The 18,956-nt window shown below is 34.0% G+C and overlaps 1 protein-coding gene across 1 annotated transcript in view; it reads left to right on the forward strand.

The window, feature by feature from the left end:
* The window catches only part of COL24A1 (collagen type XXIV alpha 1 chain), a 366,899-nt gene that overhangs the window by 90,725 nt on the left and 257,218 nt on the right, over positions 1-18,956 (forward strand). Inside the window, exons 12-14 of the mRNA XM_057310505.1 lie at positions 1,949-1,993; positions 14,917-14,970; positions 17,027-17,071. Of these exons, the coding sequence (XP_057166488.1) occupies positions 1,949-1,993; positions 14,917-14,970; positions 17,027-17,071 (144 nt within the window). The remainder of the gene's footprint in view (positions 1-1,948; positions 1,994-14,916; positions 14,971-17,026; positions 17,072-18,956) is intronic.

The following is an 18,956-nucleotide window of genomic DNA, read 5'->3' on the forward strand; positions in this document are numbered from 1 at the left end:
ATATATAAGTCATTTCTTTGACTTGTAGAAATATCTTCCGTGTGATCCCACAACCGAGCTACTTAATTGCCATGTGATACAGCAGACTTACAGATCATGTTTCCAATCTATTATGCAAAGAATTGAACTGCTTCTCATTGACCAAAGGAGTATATACAGTTTACATCGTTATTACTCTGCTGCTCCTGACATAATACTTTCTTGACCTTATTTCTAGTTAATGATGTAATAAATAAAACAAAATTATATGTCCTTGCAAAATGTTATCATCTTGGATTTAAGGATCCTATCACTGATCATCATTAGGCACACTGCCTGTAATCGTGATCACTAGTTTTGACCAGTCTACTTGAAAATATTAAGACCTGTCTCAAATCATAAATGTAAGGCCATTTTGTGTTATTACGGCTGTCATGGATAACATGTCCTAATATTATTTGGCTACTTCAAAATTTTCATTGAGAACTATGAATAATATAGCTAACTGGGTGTTGTTATTATGTTATAAAATGTGCACATGTAGAGAAGAGAGAAGAAGCGTAGAGAAGAGCAAACAAAGAGAGTATAATGCGAATCACTCCTGAAAACAAATAGAAAAATCCTCCCTGGGAGTCAGTAATATACATATGTGTGTATATATGACAAAGTGCTTATATAATTTTATCTGTATTATCCTTAGGTTTCCTTCTGAGATTTAGTGGAGCTACTAAAGTTATAAAAAATAATTACCTTATTTTTTGAAAAAAGGTTATCTATTAAAGATGTATAAAGTCTTAATGAAATGAATCCTATTGCTCACCCATACTCTTTTGATAAGATATTAGATGAGTATTTATCAGACACTATTGAATTGAAAGTGGATGGATTACTTCAACTAATGGTATCTTCTGACTTACCGTATGTACTGCAAATCCCAAGCTGCATAGTTCTGGCAGATTTCTTAGTCTCTAAGGCCTCTATGATTCTAAGACTCAAGGTGATTGTTTCAGTGAGTATATTTTAGACAGCAAGTATCAGAAAAACCCAACTCAAACTGGCTTAGAAATGAGAAAATTTTTAATAATGATGGTAATGATAATAGCAAACAGTATACTGAATGGTTATATGCAAGTCACTATGCAAATACTTTCTATGAATTAACTACTTTAATGCTCACAAAACCCAGTGAGATAGGTCCTATTATGATTATTGTCACTGTAGATGAAAAAAATGAGGCACACAGAGAGAAAGACTTGTCTAAGACTATATACAGGTAATAAGAATGGAGCCAGTATTTGAACACGAATCTTTGGCTCCAGTGCTTGAGTGTTTAAGTATTATGCCCTACTGCTTCCTACATGACCAGAAATCTGTAGGTTACGTGGGATAGAGGCACAATACGCTCTTGAGCACAGTGATAGAGTTTCTCTGCCTTGACTTGCCTAATGCTGGCTTTACACTAAGGCAGGTTTCCCATACAGTTGCAGAATTGCCGGTGCTAGGGCTAAATGTGCGTTTATGTCCAGCCAGAGAGACAGGGAGACAGAGATGAGGTAATTGTCCCTTAGGTTTTGGAAAAGTAAGACCTTCCTGTTTATCTGGTTGTGCCAGCTTTGGTTGTGTGCCTACCTCTGGACAAATAACTATCACTAGAGGAATGTCAGGATCCCATTTGGAAGTACAGGTAGGATGCATTCCAGAATAAAATCAGGATGCTGTTATGAAGAACAAAAGGAGACACTTCTTTTATTATTATTATATGTGTATATATGTATACATTATTATATGTGAATATTATTATATTCAATTAATATATTGAAGCTTTTCTGAATGTCATACCAGTTTAAAGAACAATTCATTTTTCTCTTCATCATACTTCATTAATTGATGTTTGAGAAAAAAAGATATGTAATATCTAACTCATTCATTTATTCAACAAATGTTTATTTTTGACTTTTACATATCCTAGGGTGTTCCTGGTATCCGGGGAAAGAGGGGTCTTAAGGGAAGACAGGTAATTCAACTTTTGTTTTTTGAGGTTCAGTTCAGAGAAATATAATCTAATTGTGTACATATTTCTCACCTATACAAATATAAATGTACTTGTTCTTATTGTCCACAATCTTTCTCATTCAACAGAATTTAATTTTTGCTACCTTAACAGTCTGTCAAATAATACCTGAAATTGTGAAGGAAATTTTAGATTAAAAAATAATGAAATTTAATGCTCCTAACTCATTTAATAGACCAGTGGAAAGGACCTTTATCCCTATGACAAGGAGCTAAAATGTCATAGAAAATACATGAGCAGTTTAAAACACTAATGATAGCACGATTCCCCTCCTGTTTTACAGGTTTTAAAAATGCCTGCTTCAGACATTAGCTCAGAAACTACTTCACTACAGCTTCTTATATTTTCAGATTTAAAAAATCAAGGAAAGTGAATTTTGCCAGATAATATAATAATTTCAGAGATGGGTGGAAATTTTGACATCATCCAATACCCCATCCCTTAACCAATGAGAAAACTGTGGTTCAGGGAAGCATCCTCCTGTTATCCTGGCTGAGTTAGTATAGCTACCTAGCCACCTCCTTGTCCTTGCGCTGTCTTTGCTACTGTCCACAGGTATTTATCAGGGTAACACTTTTTGTGCTACACTGTGGTTTCTAGTCTATGAGGAAGGTAATTGTGTTTTTCATAACAGCTTTTCTAAAATTTGGTGTAGATAAATAAAATCGTGATGATAATTGTAAAAGATTACAAACCTCACCAGAATATTCATATCCTTTTATCCTTGCATGTTGCAGTATTTCTTGAAGGTAGATTAGAATAGGTATTAATGTCACCATTATAAAGGTGAGGAGAATGAGGCTCAGTGATGTCTAGAGACTTGCTCAGAATCCACAGATAATGGTGGTAAAATCAAGAATTGATCTCAGCTCCCCTGAGTATAAATCTAGGATCCTTTTCCTTACTTCCTCAGTATTTCTGCTCTCGGCTACTCACACTGCTTACAAGAACATGATTAATGTTTTCATGACATTTGGCCAAAATGTGATAAAATTATTTTAAAATTTCACTTTAAAAATTTCAGTTTATTAAGATAAGCTTACCAAATTGTCAAGAAATTAAAAATAAGCCATTTTGTTTTCTTACATTTATATTCCAACTTTAAAGCTACTGTAGCATGTTTTAAATAATTTTTTTTTATTATATTATGTTAGTCACCATTCAGTACACCCCTAGTTTTTGATGTAAAGTTCCATGATTCATTACTTGTGTATAACACCCAGTGCACCATGCAATACGTGCCCTCCTTAATACCCATCACCAGCCTATCCCATTCCCCCACCCCCACCCCAAACCAGAGTCCAAATAATCTAGCATTTCTAACCGCAGAAACTGTCACCATCACCACCTACATTTTTAATTCTTAAGCACTTTGATAAATATCTTACACTGTCTTCTATTTAATTTTTGATTCTAAGTCTCAAGGTGTCTCTCATTTAATTACACTGTCTGATACTGCAAAACGTTGTTACTTCTTTTTGTTTAAGCCCCATACACACACCCCAATAGAAATACCTCTCTAATTATCATGTACAAATATCGAATCTAAATATGTAGATGTGGGCTGTCTCAAAATTGACAGTAGGTGAAATTTATCTTCTTTATTCTTGTCTTCTCCATTATTCTTCTTAATTTTTTCCATCCTCCTCTTTTCAAAGTGTGGTGTCAATAAAAGAATGAATACAATTATTTATGGTATTATATAGATTATTTGTAATGCTTCAACTGTTACCTTACCTATTAGTAATTATATTTTTAGTTTAAGACAAAATAAGTAATCTGCAATGGTGGAATTTTAGGCATTGTTGAAAAAATAGAGTATTTTCCCAAAGCCCCTGTGATATATCACTTATGTAGCTACCAACTTCATTTAATAATATGGCTGGTTTTATATAGATATTAACTTAATCTTGGAAATGTATAGGTAATTCCCAGCTTCCTGGTCATGAACTCAAATTATCCATGGAAGTTTATAGATAACTTCTGTTTTTTTACTCTCTAATTATAAAATTATCCAGCAGATGCTATTGAATTCAAAAGAGGAGTTAAAGAAAATTGTGGAAAAGTAATGAATAGAATGATTACTGGGTTGATTACACTGTTCTTTACCTTACAAAATTTGTAAAGTTTTATTGCTTTAAAAACATATGCCCTCCTTACAGATTTAGATCCTTAGGAAAATTATATTTGAAAAACATATGTATCTCATTTTTCCTAAATAGTGTTTATAGTAGAAAATCTGTCTGGTGCTATAATATGTCATGTATGCTATATATACTTTTGTTTTTACCACAAAATGATTTGGCCATGATTATGAGGAAATCATAGTACTTAAATTAAAGTAAGATACAGTTACAGCCACAAGTCAAATTATGCCAAGGCTGACCTCAGACATTGTTCTAGAATAGTATCTTATGTGTAAATGCTCCCCTATGTTCTGTTTATTATAAGTAAAATTGTCTTCAAATAGCTTTGACATTAAATAAGGGCAAACATATTAGCTTGGGATATTATGCTTTATGGGATACTTGTATTTCAATTTAGATGATTAAAATTCCATGAGAAGAATGGTTACTCATTACTGTTTTGTTAACAGTAAGATGAAGTATCCACTCTCTGATGTAGAAAATTTTAGGTGTGTGGAATACAAATTTGACCATTTTTTCTTGGCAATTGATTCAATTATGTATAGTATTTGTTATTATGTCTGAAGTAGATATTCAAATACAGGTGCATAACTAAAGCACACCAGCCTACCATAAGGAAGAGAGCAGAAACCTATATATCTGAAAGAATGTAACAGAAACCTTGGAAATACTGAAATCTAAAAGTACTTGTATCTAAGAAACTTGTGGCTATGCATATGTCAAAGACAGTTACGTCCAATTTTCAGCTGACTTCAAAGTTATTTAGAAGTGTGGGTTCATGCTTGATTAGGGTACTGCTATGTGGATCTCATGTTATTTCATTTACTATCATTAATATGAATGGCATTAGATGTACTCTATTATAATTATCACTCCCCTTTTATTAATCTGATTATTCTTTCTGTATGTTAAATTTCTCATTTCCTCAAATTTTAGGTAGATAGAAGTATGCATCTCAAGAACATAGAATATGATTCAGTTTGAAGTAATTTTTATAACATAATTTGTAGAAAACCAATAATTCTTTTTAGATAACTCCTTAATTTTTATGTAATATTTTTTTTAAGATTTTATTTACTTATTCAACAGAGAGAGAGACAGCCAGCGAGAGAGGGAACACAAGCAGGGGGAGTGGGAGAGGAAGAAGCAGGCTCATAGGAGAGGAGCCTGATGTGGGGCTTGATCCCATAACGCCGGGATCACGCCCTGAGCCGAAGGCAGACGCTTAACTGCTGTGCCCCCAGGAGCCCCAGTTTTTATGTAATATTTTACACAGGTTTTTAAAGTCTCTGAAATTAAGTCCAGAAGCTGGTAGAATAAATTACTTCACTTTCTGTATTAGGTATGACTGAAACACTTTGACAGTCAAAATAGACATAGAAAACCTCCAATATCCAAGTTCAGGCCTTTCTAAATATTAATCAAGATGAACTTCTTTGCACTATTGAGTCGGTTTCTAATCTGTGTACTAAAGCTGTGTGTTTGATATGTAGTTTACCAAAATATTAATCTCTCTTTCCCTATATATAGACATCATATGCTATGTACATATAGTACAGAAATATAGAGGAGTAGTAAAAATCCTGTCCAAAATTGTTCAGTGAGTTAATAACATTACTAAGCTTAGGCTCCGAATATTGTTGCTATCAATCATATGCTGCTACTGCTGGCCAAATCATCACTTATTTTCCTGAATAAACACCAAGCATGGAATTAAGTTGTTGTGAACCAACTTCCTTAGTGATTTCTGTATTTTTTTAAATAAAATGATAGACTTACAAGTAAGAGATATCTTCTTCTAGATAGTATAAATATGATATGAACTCTTTTGAAAATGGAAACATTTCAAAATAGCATATTATTTTGGTTGTTCAAGAGTTATTTAGTATTTAGCCTCATACTGCTATTTTTATATTGTGTTTGGGTTAAAAGTTATTTCATTTTAAATCTTACTTCCCAGAAAGCTTTCCCCCAAAATAAAACATTGTATTTATTCAGTGTTTACAGATTGATTTGATATTTATAACACAATGTGTTTTTAGTTTTTCAACCAGGAAAAGTAAGAAAACTGGTTTTGTTGGAAATTTGGTATGTTTTGGGGTCAGAGTACATAAAAGCAGTTATATTAACAATTTTATTTGTTCTTTGGTCTTACGTTGTTGGCATTTGAGAAGTTTTTTTCTTCCCTGTACTATAAGCTATTTTTGATTTCAAGATTGTAGGATAAGGTATTTACTAATAATCCTTACAATTATTTTTAAAGACCTCATGTCATCAGTTGCTTATTAGTCAATATTTGTGTACTCATGCTTTTGGGTATGGAGATATTATAGTTCTTACCTCTTTCTTTCCTCCCCTCTTCACACCCTACATATTACAAATGGATCAAAATCCTTACTGTCAGTTAATATTAGAGGACAGCCATGGGGCTCTAAATGCTATTCGTCCATTCTTTCTGCTGTCTCTGGATATAGCTTGAATTTATCTCAAGTTCGTTCTGAAGAGATCTCTGAAAAAAACAAGGTAGTAGACTATCTTTATTGGTCGGACTCTTAAATACCATAGAACTACCATTCTATTTTATATGCTTTACTGTCTTTATTTTAAAAACTTCTTGGAACATATCTGATGAGCCAGATTCTCTAAAAGTGTAAGTCATCCACTGATTTATAATAGAAAAGAAGAATGCTATTAAAAAAGAGAGAGAGAAGGCAGGGAAAGGTTTCATATATATTTGTTAACATCAGTTTTATACTTATTACCTAATTGTAAGCAGCTTCTTTTTTAATGCAAAGTTTTCAAACTTCATTCTGTAGTGCCATAGTCAGGAAGTTCTATAGTTGCTTTAAAAAAACCAAGCAAAACAAAACAAAACAAAAAACAAAAAACCCAGCATTTTACTTGGCTCCCGTACTGATTTAATCAGTAGTCCCTTTCTTGTATTAAGCTGGTTATGCAAATTTATATGACTCCACAGATCTAAAATATTTAGGCCAGAACTGACTTGTCGGGATTGAAGATAAACATGAAATTAGAGCTGGAGGAATTTACTCTCAACAACGCCTAGAAAACTGTTGTCAAAATATAGAGGGTTTTTTTTTTTTAATTTTTTATTGTGTTATGTTAGTCACCATACGGTACATGAGGTTTTTGAAGGAGTTTTTCAGACCTGATAGGAGTAGATTATAAGTAATCAAATCATATTTCATTAAAGTTTGACAAAGAAAAAGTATACTCAGTTTTCTTCTAATGCAAATCAAAATATCATAGCCTTAGAATGGCAGACAAAATAACACCGTTAAGGCACCTGGACTTCAGAGATGTTTACTTTTCTAACTATAGAAAGGAGTATCTCTTCCTCTTTTCTCATGCATCTTTCTGTTAGAAGAGTCTATTTAAAGTAAACTGTATTTTGGCTTCTAACTCCAGTGTTAGAATTTCAGAATATAAAATCCTTCTGTTAGACATCTGTTATTAGTTTCTATCCTTAGCCCAAGACAGTCTTAAATACATATTGCACAATAGTGTCTCAGATGCATACATTTTATCAAGAATTTGGAGACAGTGTTTTCTTTGTTCAAAGAAAAGTTTGTAGTTAGTTTGATTATAGAGAAAGTACTACTGTATCTAGAGCATTCTGAAAAAAGTTATTACTCTTTAAGTGATTCTGTCTCTTTCAGAAAAACTATTTTCTTTTTTTTTTTTTTTAAGATTTTATTTATTTATTTGACAGAGGGAGACAGCCAGCGAGAGAGGGAACACAAGCAGGGGGAGTGGCAGAGGAAGAAGCAGGCTCCCAGCAGAGGAGCCTGATGTGGGGCTCGATCCCAGAACGCTGGGATCACACCCTGAGCCGAAGGCAGACGCTTAATGACTGCACCACCCAGGCGCCCCAGAAAAACTATTTTCTAATTTTTACTTACTGGTTGTAGTCTGTAGTGACTATGTTTTGCTTACCTACAGCTTGACAAGACGTATGCAAGAGGCCAGGACTTTGAATTAAACCTACCTTCTAGGTTGGGATAAATAGAGAAGAGAGACACCCAGTGAACTACAGCTGATAATTTGAGGGAAGTCCAGACAGAGCATGATTTCATAGAAATATAACACAAACAGGTGGAAATTCAGGCAGGCAGTGATTTTCAGGGCAGATAACGTAAGAGAAAATTCAGAGATTTGTAGGTTATCAAAGTCAGGAATGTAAGTACAAATATGGCCATAAGACTTGGGTTGAGTTCAGGGACTGTATTCCTTGTGTGGAAAAATGGCAAGAATAAGGTTGGGGCCCTTATGATTGAGGGATAGAACATGTATACCAAAAGTGCTTCGTGGACACAAGAATAAGGCAGATTGCAGTTCTCACAACTGGAGTACAAGATGGTAACCAGTCTTTAAGAACAAAGCAGGAATTTGAATCTGAGAACTGAGGCCCAGAGCATAACTAGGTAAACAGTAAGGTCTCTGAGAATTGGGCTAGAACTCCTTAAATTCTTACCTAAGTTTAAAATTAGTTTCAAAAAATAAAAAAATTTAAAAAAATAAAATAAAATTAGTTTCAACCGACAGGAAAATGGTTGACCCTTGAAGTATGGATCAAATTGTCCTACCTGTGAGGAAAAGAAAGGGGAAGAGACTGAATGAATCTTCACAGAGTACTTCACCCTCTAGCCTTTTCCTATAGTAATAGTACTTTATTTTTGAAGGATTTAAAAATATCACAATTTTGTGGGAATATGTATTCATGTGTGAAAGGTGTAGAAGTAACTACCAGGTTTTATTTTAGTGTTTCTGATCCTAGACAAGTTAGTCTGATCTTCTTTTCATTGCTTAATGTTAGAAAAAGTTGAATTCCTGTTTTTGTTGGTAATGCCTATTTAGTGTATATCTCTTTTATGATAATTCTTATTTATGTTTAGTTTGAATATGTTGTTTTCAAACCTTTGTTCTCTGAAAAGAGCAAAGTATGTTCATAGTTAACTGTGGCCTTTAACAGAAAAATTTTGTATTGCTTTTATTTTTTAAAATTCTGTAAATGTAGTCATTAGTATTTTATGGTTATTTTGGTCCTCATACTTTCCTAATTATTTTATATGCAGGATTTTTTCTAATTTCTTTTTAGAACTAGGAAAATAATCATTTTACTAGACTCCCTAAGCACAAAGTTTTCCACTGTTTTAAGATGTTTAGATATACTGCCAAGTTTAGAGCACAAGTCTGTGCTCTAGAATATTAATACCACACATATATTCAGGCATACCAAGTCTAGAATAGTTCATAGTATTTGATCGCTATCAAGTTTGATTAACAGTACCATTGTTAGACCCAGGCAAGAGAGAAACTTGATCTGGGCACTATATTTTGGGGAGCCTGTACATCACAAATTAAATAAAGTAAATATATATTAAAAATAAAGCAAAACAAAAACAAAACACATGAGTGCCCCTGTCACTCAGGATCCAGCAGTTAGCATTGATATGACCTATAATCCTAGACAACCACTCTTGTTACTATGTATTATCTATTGCTGTATAACAAGTTACTCCACGTTAATGGCTTGAAGCAACAATAAATATATATTATTTTTCAGAGCTTTTGTGAGTTCGGAATTTGGGAATGCTTTATTTGGGTGGATCTAGCATAGGGTTTCCCATGAGGTTACAGTCAAGATTTTGGGCAAGACTACTGTCATCTGAGGGGCGCCTGGGTGGTGCAGTCGTTAAGCGTCTGCTTTTGGCTCAGGGCATGATCCTGGCGTTCTGGGATCGAGCCCCGCATCGGGCTCCTCCGCTGGGAGCCTGCTTCTTCCTCTCCCACTCCCCTGGTTGTGTTCTCTCTCGCTGGCTGTCTCTGTCAAATAAATAAATAAAATCTTAAAAAAAAAAAAAAAAGACTACTGTCATCTGAAGTCTTGACTGGGTTTAGAGGACCTGCTTTTAAGGGGCCTTACTTGCTGGCCAGCCAGTTTGGTGCTAGTTATGGGAAGGCCTCATTTCCTCTCCATAGGGACCTCTCCATGTGGCATCTAGAGTGTCTTCAGGACATGGTTGTTGGCTTGCACCAGAATGAAGTGGTCCATGAGAGCAAGGTAGAAAGTGTAGTGCCCTTTATGACCTAACCTCTGAAGTTACACCGTACTTCGATATTCTGTTGGTCACATAGGCCAGCCATGATTCAAAATGGGAGGGAACTACACAAAGACATTAATATCAGAAAGTGAGAATCATGGGGGTCCATCTTTGAGGCTGGCTATCACAATTTAATGTCTTCAGGCCTCAGAGAAATTCTTCTCCATATGTGTGGCCTATAATCTCACGTCTGAATGCCATGAAGCTTTGTAGGTGATACAACTGCCAAAATTAGAGACAGAATTTCCTCAAGATTGTGGTGAGGATTTGGGTAGGAATTAGAAGCACTTAAGTAAGAGCAAAGATGAATTAATTAACTTATCTAATTCTCCTTTCAGTATGAATGCAATAGAATCCTGTACATAGAAGTGCTATTTCCTGATCATGCAGACTTCTATTTTCTTCTTTCTCTTTGTGTTATGATTTATGGTTTCAGAAGTAATAGAATTAGTGCAGTATTTGCAATAGCTGTACCTAGAGACTGAAATATTTTACATTATTAAGCAACTTATATTACTCCTAAATTTGCATTTCATAACTATAAACTCAATTCATGAAGCATGAATTTTTCATTAGCAATTAGATGAATATGAAATGCTAGAATCATGAAGTTTTAAAATATAGATATTAGATTAAATTTTAAAAATTGTAAATAAATATAAAATTTTAATTTAACTAATATTGATAGTAAATATAATTTGAAATAGGAAATAAAAAGCCATAGAAAGTCTTCAGAGGGGTGATCTATTTAAATTTTAAAATCTAGAAACAATGCTAGTACTTTTATATTAAACATTACCACTTAGTAAAATTTGCAAATAGAACTTTACACAATCTCTACCTAAAGATTTAATTACCAATTTTATTAGTTTTCTATCACTGCATAACAAATACCACAAACTTAGGGGCTTAAAACAACACCCATTTATTTTCTCACAGTTCTCCTGGGTCGGGAGTCCAGGTACTGCTTAACTGGGTCTTCTGCTCAGGGTCACAAGGCTGTAGTCCGAGTAAATGTCTGCTGGTTGCATGATCTTCTGGAGGCTTGGCTTGGAAAGAGTTCACTTCCAGCTTCATTCAGGTTATGAGAAGACATCATTTCTTCAAGGCTGTAGAATTGAACGCCCTGGGCTTTTTGCTATCTCTTGGCTCTAGGCCACCTTAGGTCCTATGGACTGTCCACAGTTCCTAGAGATCACTCATAATTCCCTGCATGTGGGCATCTCCAACCATAGCCGCTTACTTGATCAAGCTTACAAGGGAAGTTTTTAGCTCCAGGCTGCCAAGATGGAGTCTTGTGTAGTATAACATAATCATATCAGTGATATCCCATCACCTATTCTATATTGTTTGTTAGAATAAACAAATCATAGTCCCACCCTCACTCAAAGGGTGGGTATCACACAAAAGCAAGAATAGCAAGAGGTCAGAATCATAGGAGGTCACCTGAAAGTCTATACTGATCCAACAGTGGAAATGAGCAAGAACATTACTCATGAATTGAAGAGATCGAATGAAATCCCTGAGATGTCATATTCTTCATAAAATAAAATTTTATACCACATCAAAACAAAATGTAAGAAAGAGAATTATGCACAACGCAGAAGAAACAGTGCACCTCTGGTTTGCCCATTAGTAGATGGTTATCAAATTGATCAAATTGGCAAATTGGGCAAGAAAGGCAAAAACTCAAGCTTCCCTATGGATGATAATCCTGGAAAATGGCTATTAAATCCTTTGGCAGTGTAAAGGTATTCCTAGGGAAGCACGATTTGATTTAAATTGATGGTTATAATTTTCCACTAGGTAAATGTGAGAGAAAATTTGGCATTTTATTTTACAACAAATTCTTTCAAGTGAAGAAAGAAACTATAGAAACTATCTTTTGCATTCTAAGTTCAAAGGCAAAGTGTTTTGTCGCTATTGTTCCATGTTTTACAACCAATATTTTAAGATCAGTTTTTGACAATGGAGATTCATGAATGCAAACCTTTAGGCTCCTAATTAAAGGAATACAGAACCTCTCCTGCATTAAAAAAAAAAAAATCACTCATGTAATTACTAGAAATGAAATAACTGATAAACAACAAACACATGACATCTTCAACAATATAAACCATTGGCATGATGTTTTTTTTAAAAGAAAATATATGTCCAGTATGTAGCCAAATATAGTGATGCTTTTTGTGGCATTAACTGTGCTATATTTCATTAAACAGGAAAGTATATCTAGATTTAATAGGAATTATTTCAGAAATTGATGATACAATGGTCAACATATAGGAAGGCTAAAAAATAATAAATGATCTGTCTAGACTAGAGAATTAAGAATGAAAAGAAATGTTTAATGGGTAGTAAAGTGAGAGGAGAAATAATACATTAAAAATTTAAAAGTAGATATTACTCAGTTTAAATAAATTGTTTCAGGGGCAAAGTCAAGTTAACAGCTAATATTTATTATAATGTTGAAGTACCAGAAGAATAGGATGTTGAAATTAATAAGTATTTTATTATTCATTATGCTAGTGCAGATTTTGTCATAAGTAGACAATTGATCATAGTTCTCTCCCCTTTCCCCTTCTAGGGGGATAAAATCACTAGTTTTATGGAAAGCTGATCTGGAAAGCAGCTCCTCCTACTGGATGAGGATGGGGCCACTCAGTCCCAAATCTTCCAGGCAATCCTGAGTGAGTCCCCAAGGTTGTTTGCAGTAGTCCCTCTCTGCTCTTTGTTCAGACTGATTGTGTCTTCATTTTTTAAGAAAGACTGTTGAGATCTAATTCACATGCCATAAAATTCACCCTTTTAAAATGTACAGTTCAGTGGTTATTACTATATTGACAGAGTTGTGTAGCTGTCACACTAATTTTAGAATATTTTCTTCACCCAGAATGAAACCCTATACCCATTAGCAGTCACTGCCCATTCTCCCTGCAGCACCAACGCTAGGCAGCCACTAATCTGTTTTCTACGTCTCTGGATTTGCCTGTTCTGGACATTTCACATTAATGGAATCATGCAATATGTACCCAGTCTTTAATAGTTCATTGAACTTTTTGAAAAACCTACTTATGATCCATCTAAAAAATCAATCATCTCTTATGTTTCAGATTTATTACAGAATTTTTCCTCCATTTTTTCCATTACCTGTACATCATAAATACTTTGAAATACCCTTATTAGCTCATACTGAATAGTATGATGTATTGCAGATATGTGAGCTTGTTGACAACAGAATTTGACTTCCAAGGACAATGAAAGCAAAACGCCTGCCTGAACTTCAACTGACTTTGAAGGGGGTATGGCTACAATATGCTGGACTACACAGATGGTTTTTGCATTATCCTCTGATTACAGAATAAGAAAAACTGCTTCTAGTATAAGTTAACTATGCCTTAGAAACATCATACTTTTTTTTCCATTGCTAAACTATCTTTTAAATTTTGCCCGTTCATGTCTGTGCTAGCAAACCGGGATTTTTGGCAGTCTATTAAATAAGTATTTAGTAACTGGCTTGCCTAAAAAAGAGATTAGAAGACTCTAATAATGTACTTTTATTTCTATTAGTCATAAAAATTTTAAAAAGGAATATTATTAAAATGTTGTTAATGATAAATCTTGTAAACCATTTTGCAAAGCAGCTTTTAAAAAGTAAGCTTTAAAGTTGATAAATCTAGTGGCAAATCTTTAGAGAAGAATTTCAGTATACAAAGAAAGAGCAACTGAGTCATTGAGTTATTTTACAAAAGAATATATAATAAGAAAGTGTGTTACTTACTATCCTTCATAGTTTTACAGTGTGGAATCCTCAGGCATTTGGGAAGCTTGACTTTTAGTGGCACTGCATTTTATGGTTGCAGGATTTATGTGCATTATGGCTTTCCCCAATAACATAGTACTTAACTGATATTTGTTACATGTTTATCGTATCTTGAAATGATGAGCTAAAATACTCACTGTAGAATAGGAGAAAGAGTGTTGACTCTGCATTCAGACTTCCTCCATTCAAATCTCAGTCCCACTCATGACTGGTGAGTGCAAGTGATTTAAGCTCTCTGTGCTTCAGTTTTCTTGTCTGCAAAGTGAGGTTATTAATATCCATTGATTCGACTTGTTATGAAGATAAAATGAAGTAGTATGTATATAATAAAGTTTTTAAAGCCCTTACCACATGGTAAGTGTGCTAAGTACAGGCTTAAATAATATTAGCCATTTTATTCTGTGTGTTGTGGGTCTAGGAATGGCATGAAATTGCAGAGATAACTAATGGATTGGTCAGGCATGAATCTTTGTTATGTTCCCTCTCACTCAGTGATTCTTTATAGAGTGACGAACAAATGTATATTTTCTCCAACTTAGCTTTCTGTATATATTATGTGGTATGTAAAATCATTTTTGTAAAACATAGAAATATTGTACTGAACAAAATCAGTGAAGTATTACACAAAACAAAGACAAGTTTTTGTTGCACTACAATTTAGAGGTTAGGAAATAAATATTTCCTATTAGTCAATTCCTTATCAGAAAACACAACAAAAATGAAATCTTTATCCATGTTGGTTTCAACGGCATTTCTTCTTTTTCCCTGGGCCAGGGTTTTCCAGGTGACTTTGGAGACAGAGGCCCTGCTGGCCCTGATGGCAGTCCTGTGAGTACATTGCGATGGTCCAGCCTTGCGATTTGACATCACTCAGATGTCACAGCACCTGCACTTGCCATCCTCTATTATGACATTCAAATAAGCATGATTAGCCAGACAATTTTGATACCTCTGGGCACATTCCAATTTGCAAAGACAAAAATGTTATGAGTAAATTCTGTCTTGGGAGATAATAATTAAAATTAATCATTGTGACCAGGTTAAATATACCTGCTTACAAAAAAATATTAGAAATATATGATCATAATACTGACTCATATATTTTTGGGGTGAGGGGGAAGACTTTCATGTACATGAAGGAATTAACAAGCCTCCTGTAAAAATTGTGCTCTTAGTGATTTCTCTTTTTGACTCAAGCCTGTCATTGATCTGCTTAACTTTTGGATATTTATTTCTAGAGAAGTCTTCTCCTTTGGGATTATTCAGCTATTATTTTCAGATTAGAGAGTTACTATTCTATAATTTAATTATATTATCAAAGGATGATGGATTGTTGTTTTTTTGACATTAGGTAGAAAAATTTTCTTTTTTTTTTTGCTCTCAAAAAATATCTATCAGCTCCCTCCAATCTATTCCATGCATACATTTTTTTAAATAAGATTTTAAGGTGAATTAGAGTCAATAACTAAATCTTTGTAGCCTAGATTAGGAATAGTTCCTATATTTAGATATAGGTAAATAACTAGCATTTATACTTAATGTGTTTGAAAATAGTTTCTTTTTTATTTATTTTTCTAAATTATGACTATTAGTTATTCAGTTAATTTAACCAAAGTTTTATTTGTTGTAAGTCTTGGCAGATAAGAGTAGAACTGATTTCCAAATAAATTGTTAAAACCTGGATGATGTTTTAAGTAGAATGTTTACCATAGTTTTCTTGTCCTTGATTCTGGGGCAAGAGTACTTAAAGAGTAATAAAATTTAATAGCATTTATGTACTTGCATAACTACTGTGAAGCCATCTTATTTAATTTTTTGTCAGTTAAATAAACCTGAAGTTTGTTAGGGTTTAAATTTTTCTTTTTGAAATCTGCTCTTTATTTACAGATAATTCTTCTCGAAGAGCATTTTCAAGCTTTAAATCTTTAAAATTTAAGAATAAACTGACTATTTTAGTTTACTGACTTATAATTCTCTATATTTTTTTACTGTACCTGATTTTCAAAACAGAACTTGAAGTACAAAAGAAGAGGGGACCCGTTCTTGTATTTTGTATCATATGAATAATGTAACACTGCCATGGAGTGGATTAGGAATTATCATAAAGACTATAATGACAGGTTCAAAAGACCATCACAAATCAACTGGAAAAATTAATATTGATAATTTAAAATCTCATTTATTATATACATAATTAATGATATTGGCAATTTCGTACATTTGTGAGAAATTTTTCAAAACTTTTTATACATTACGACAGTTTTCACTGTGATCTTTACAACAGTGAGAACAAATGTTATTATTCCTTTATTTTTTTAAGTAGGCTCTATGCCCGCTGTGGAGCCCAACATGGGGCTTGAACTCACGACCCTGAGATCAAGACCTGAGCTGTTATCAAAAGCTGGACACGTTAACTGACTGAGCCACTCAGGCACCCTTAAATGTTATTATTCCTATTTTATAAATGAGAAAACTGAAGTTTAGAGAATTTAAATATCGTACTCCAAGAGTGGGTAGTGTTTTAAACCATATGAAAATGCTCTTCTAACTCTGTATGCTGACCACTTACCTTTTTATATAATACATAGGTTGGTTATGTCCATAATGCTTACTACTTATAGGATTTACTTCCTTTATTAGATACATAAAAGACACAGAACAATCTATCCTAGGCTAGGTGGTACTCCTGGCATCCAAAAGCATGGAGCCAAGGGCATTTTTGAAGAACATAAACTGCCATCAGAGATTTGCATTTCTTAGGGAGGATGCATGAAGGTAAAATCTGACATATCTTTTTTCTAGAAATGTTTGTTTTTGTCTTTAGAAAATACCCTTAGTAGTTTGCAATTGTATTTAACCAACTTTGTACATTTCTTTTACATAGGGACTTGTAGGTAGCATTGGTCCTCCAGGATTTCCCGGGCTTAGAGTGAGTATCAAGTATTATCATTCTTATAAAATATTGTGTTTATATTTGTTAGATGCATTTTAAAATCTTTAGAAAAATGAGGTGTCTTAGTGTTATTGTTGGATGTCGGACTTGCTCAAATGTATTTTTCCACCAGATACACAAATTAGACCAGGAGTATGAGTCAAAAAATTAAACTTCATGATAACCTAAAATAACAAATTTCTACGAATTTATGTGTACATATGTATTTATGTCTGTTTCATTAATAGATACTTAAGACTCCGTTTCTTCAAAAGTATGACATAGAACAGCCACTTCTCTCCTTTGAAATATTCTTTCATACCGTCTGGCCTGGATAGATATAGATAGGTCTAAATATCATACCATACCATATCATAGCACATGGTAACTGTAGATTTTATTTCTGGAATAAAATTGAACAAATGGTTGGGAAACATCCTGAACAATAGGTAGTAGTTATACTTCACTAATGCTGCCAAACATTTTTTTAAAGATTATTTATTTATTTGAAATAGAGCATGCACAAGCGGGGGGGGGGGTGGGCAGAGGGAGAGGGAGAAGGAGCAGCAGACTCCCCACTGAGCAGGGAGCCCGACAACATAAGGCTTTATCCCAAGACCCCAAGATCGTGATCTGAGCCAAAGCAGACACCCAACTACTGAGCCATCCAGGCGCCCTACTGGTAAACATTTTAATACCTAATTTATTATACTAAAAATATAAGTGACTGTATTATTTGTCCACTTAATCATTTTTATTCAGTGAATTTAACTCTGAGTTTCCCTGGAGTTTCTAATGTAGGCAAAGTACAATTTAGTAAAAGCAATTCTGTGGAGACCAACATAATGCACTCCAGATATGTAGTTATCTGATAAATTTTAGATTATTCACTGAAGCAAACAGACTGCTACTTCTGCCATATCTTCATAAATATATTCTCTCAGTCAAGCTTATGGTTCATGACAGGGACATAAGTTGCAGATATTTTATATAAATTTAGAGCCATGTGCTTCAACAGCTGAGCTAAAGGCAAGATTCACATACTTTAATGAAATGTAAGAAGCCTAATGAAAATAGAATCTTAAAAGTAAAGTATGTATATCCGTATAAAAATAGGAAGTGACCGTGGGCAGAGGTAAGATTTTCCCTAAAAATCAATTTAGAGCGTGCTTGTAATCCATGAAGCAGGTAATTAAGACTCCAGAGTTTTATGCCATAAATTATAACCACAATTATTTTTAACTTCAACTTGAACACAGGTCTTTTGAGTCTAAATTTAATGTTTTTTCCCCACCTTAACTGCCCCAAGTCAGAAGGTGACAACTTGACCAAAGGAATACATCAAGAGTTCAATTATTGGATCTATGGTAAAAATCAGTATAACAAGTTTTAACTTGCCTTTTGGGGCTAGCAAGAGTATAGAATTGAGAGTCAGAGAATTTATACAGACTGTTTTATACGTTTAAACTTTACTTTTACATGATATTAGCATACTAATAATAAAGTTAGCAATAACAGCTCACTCTTTTTAAAAAAGATCTACTTATTTTTTTAGGGAAAGAGAGAGCACGGGGAGGGGCAGAGGAGAAGCAGCTCAAGCAGACTTCCTGCCGAACGCAGAGCCCAAGGCTGGGCTCAACTCAGGTCTCGGTCTCACGACCCTGAGATCATGACCTGAGCCAAAATTAAGAGTCCGATGCTTAACCAACTGAGCCACCCAGACACCCCAATAACAGCTCACTTTTATTTAGTATTTTCCATGTGCTAGTCAGTGCTAGGTCATTTAATTCTCAGAACAAGCCAAGACCACTCACTTTATGAGTGTTAGGCCCAGATTAGAAGCCAGGTGATCTAAACCAGAGCTCAAAATTCTACATGTGTG

The sequence above is a fragment of the Ursus arctos genome, unplaced genomic scaffold, assembly GCF_023065955.2.
Source record: "Ursus arctos isolate Adak ecotype North America unplaced genomic scaffold, UrsArc2.0 scaffold_12, whole genome shotgun sequence".
In the NCBI taxonomy this organism is placed as follows: Eukaryota; Metazoa; Chordata; class Mammalia; order Carnivora; family Ursidae; genus Ursus; species Ursus arctos.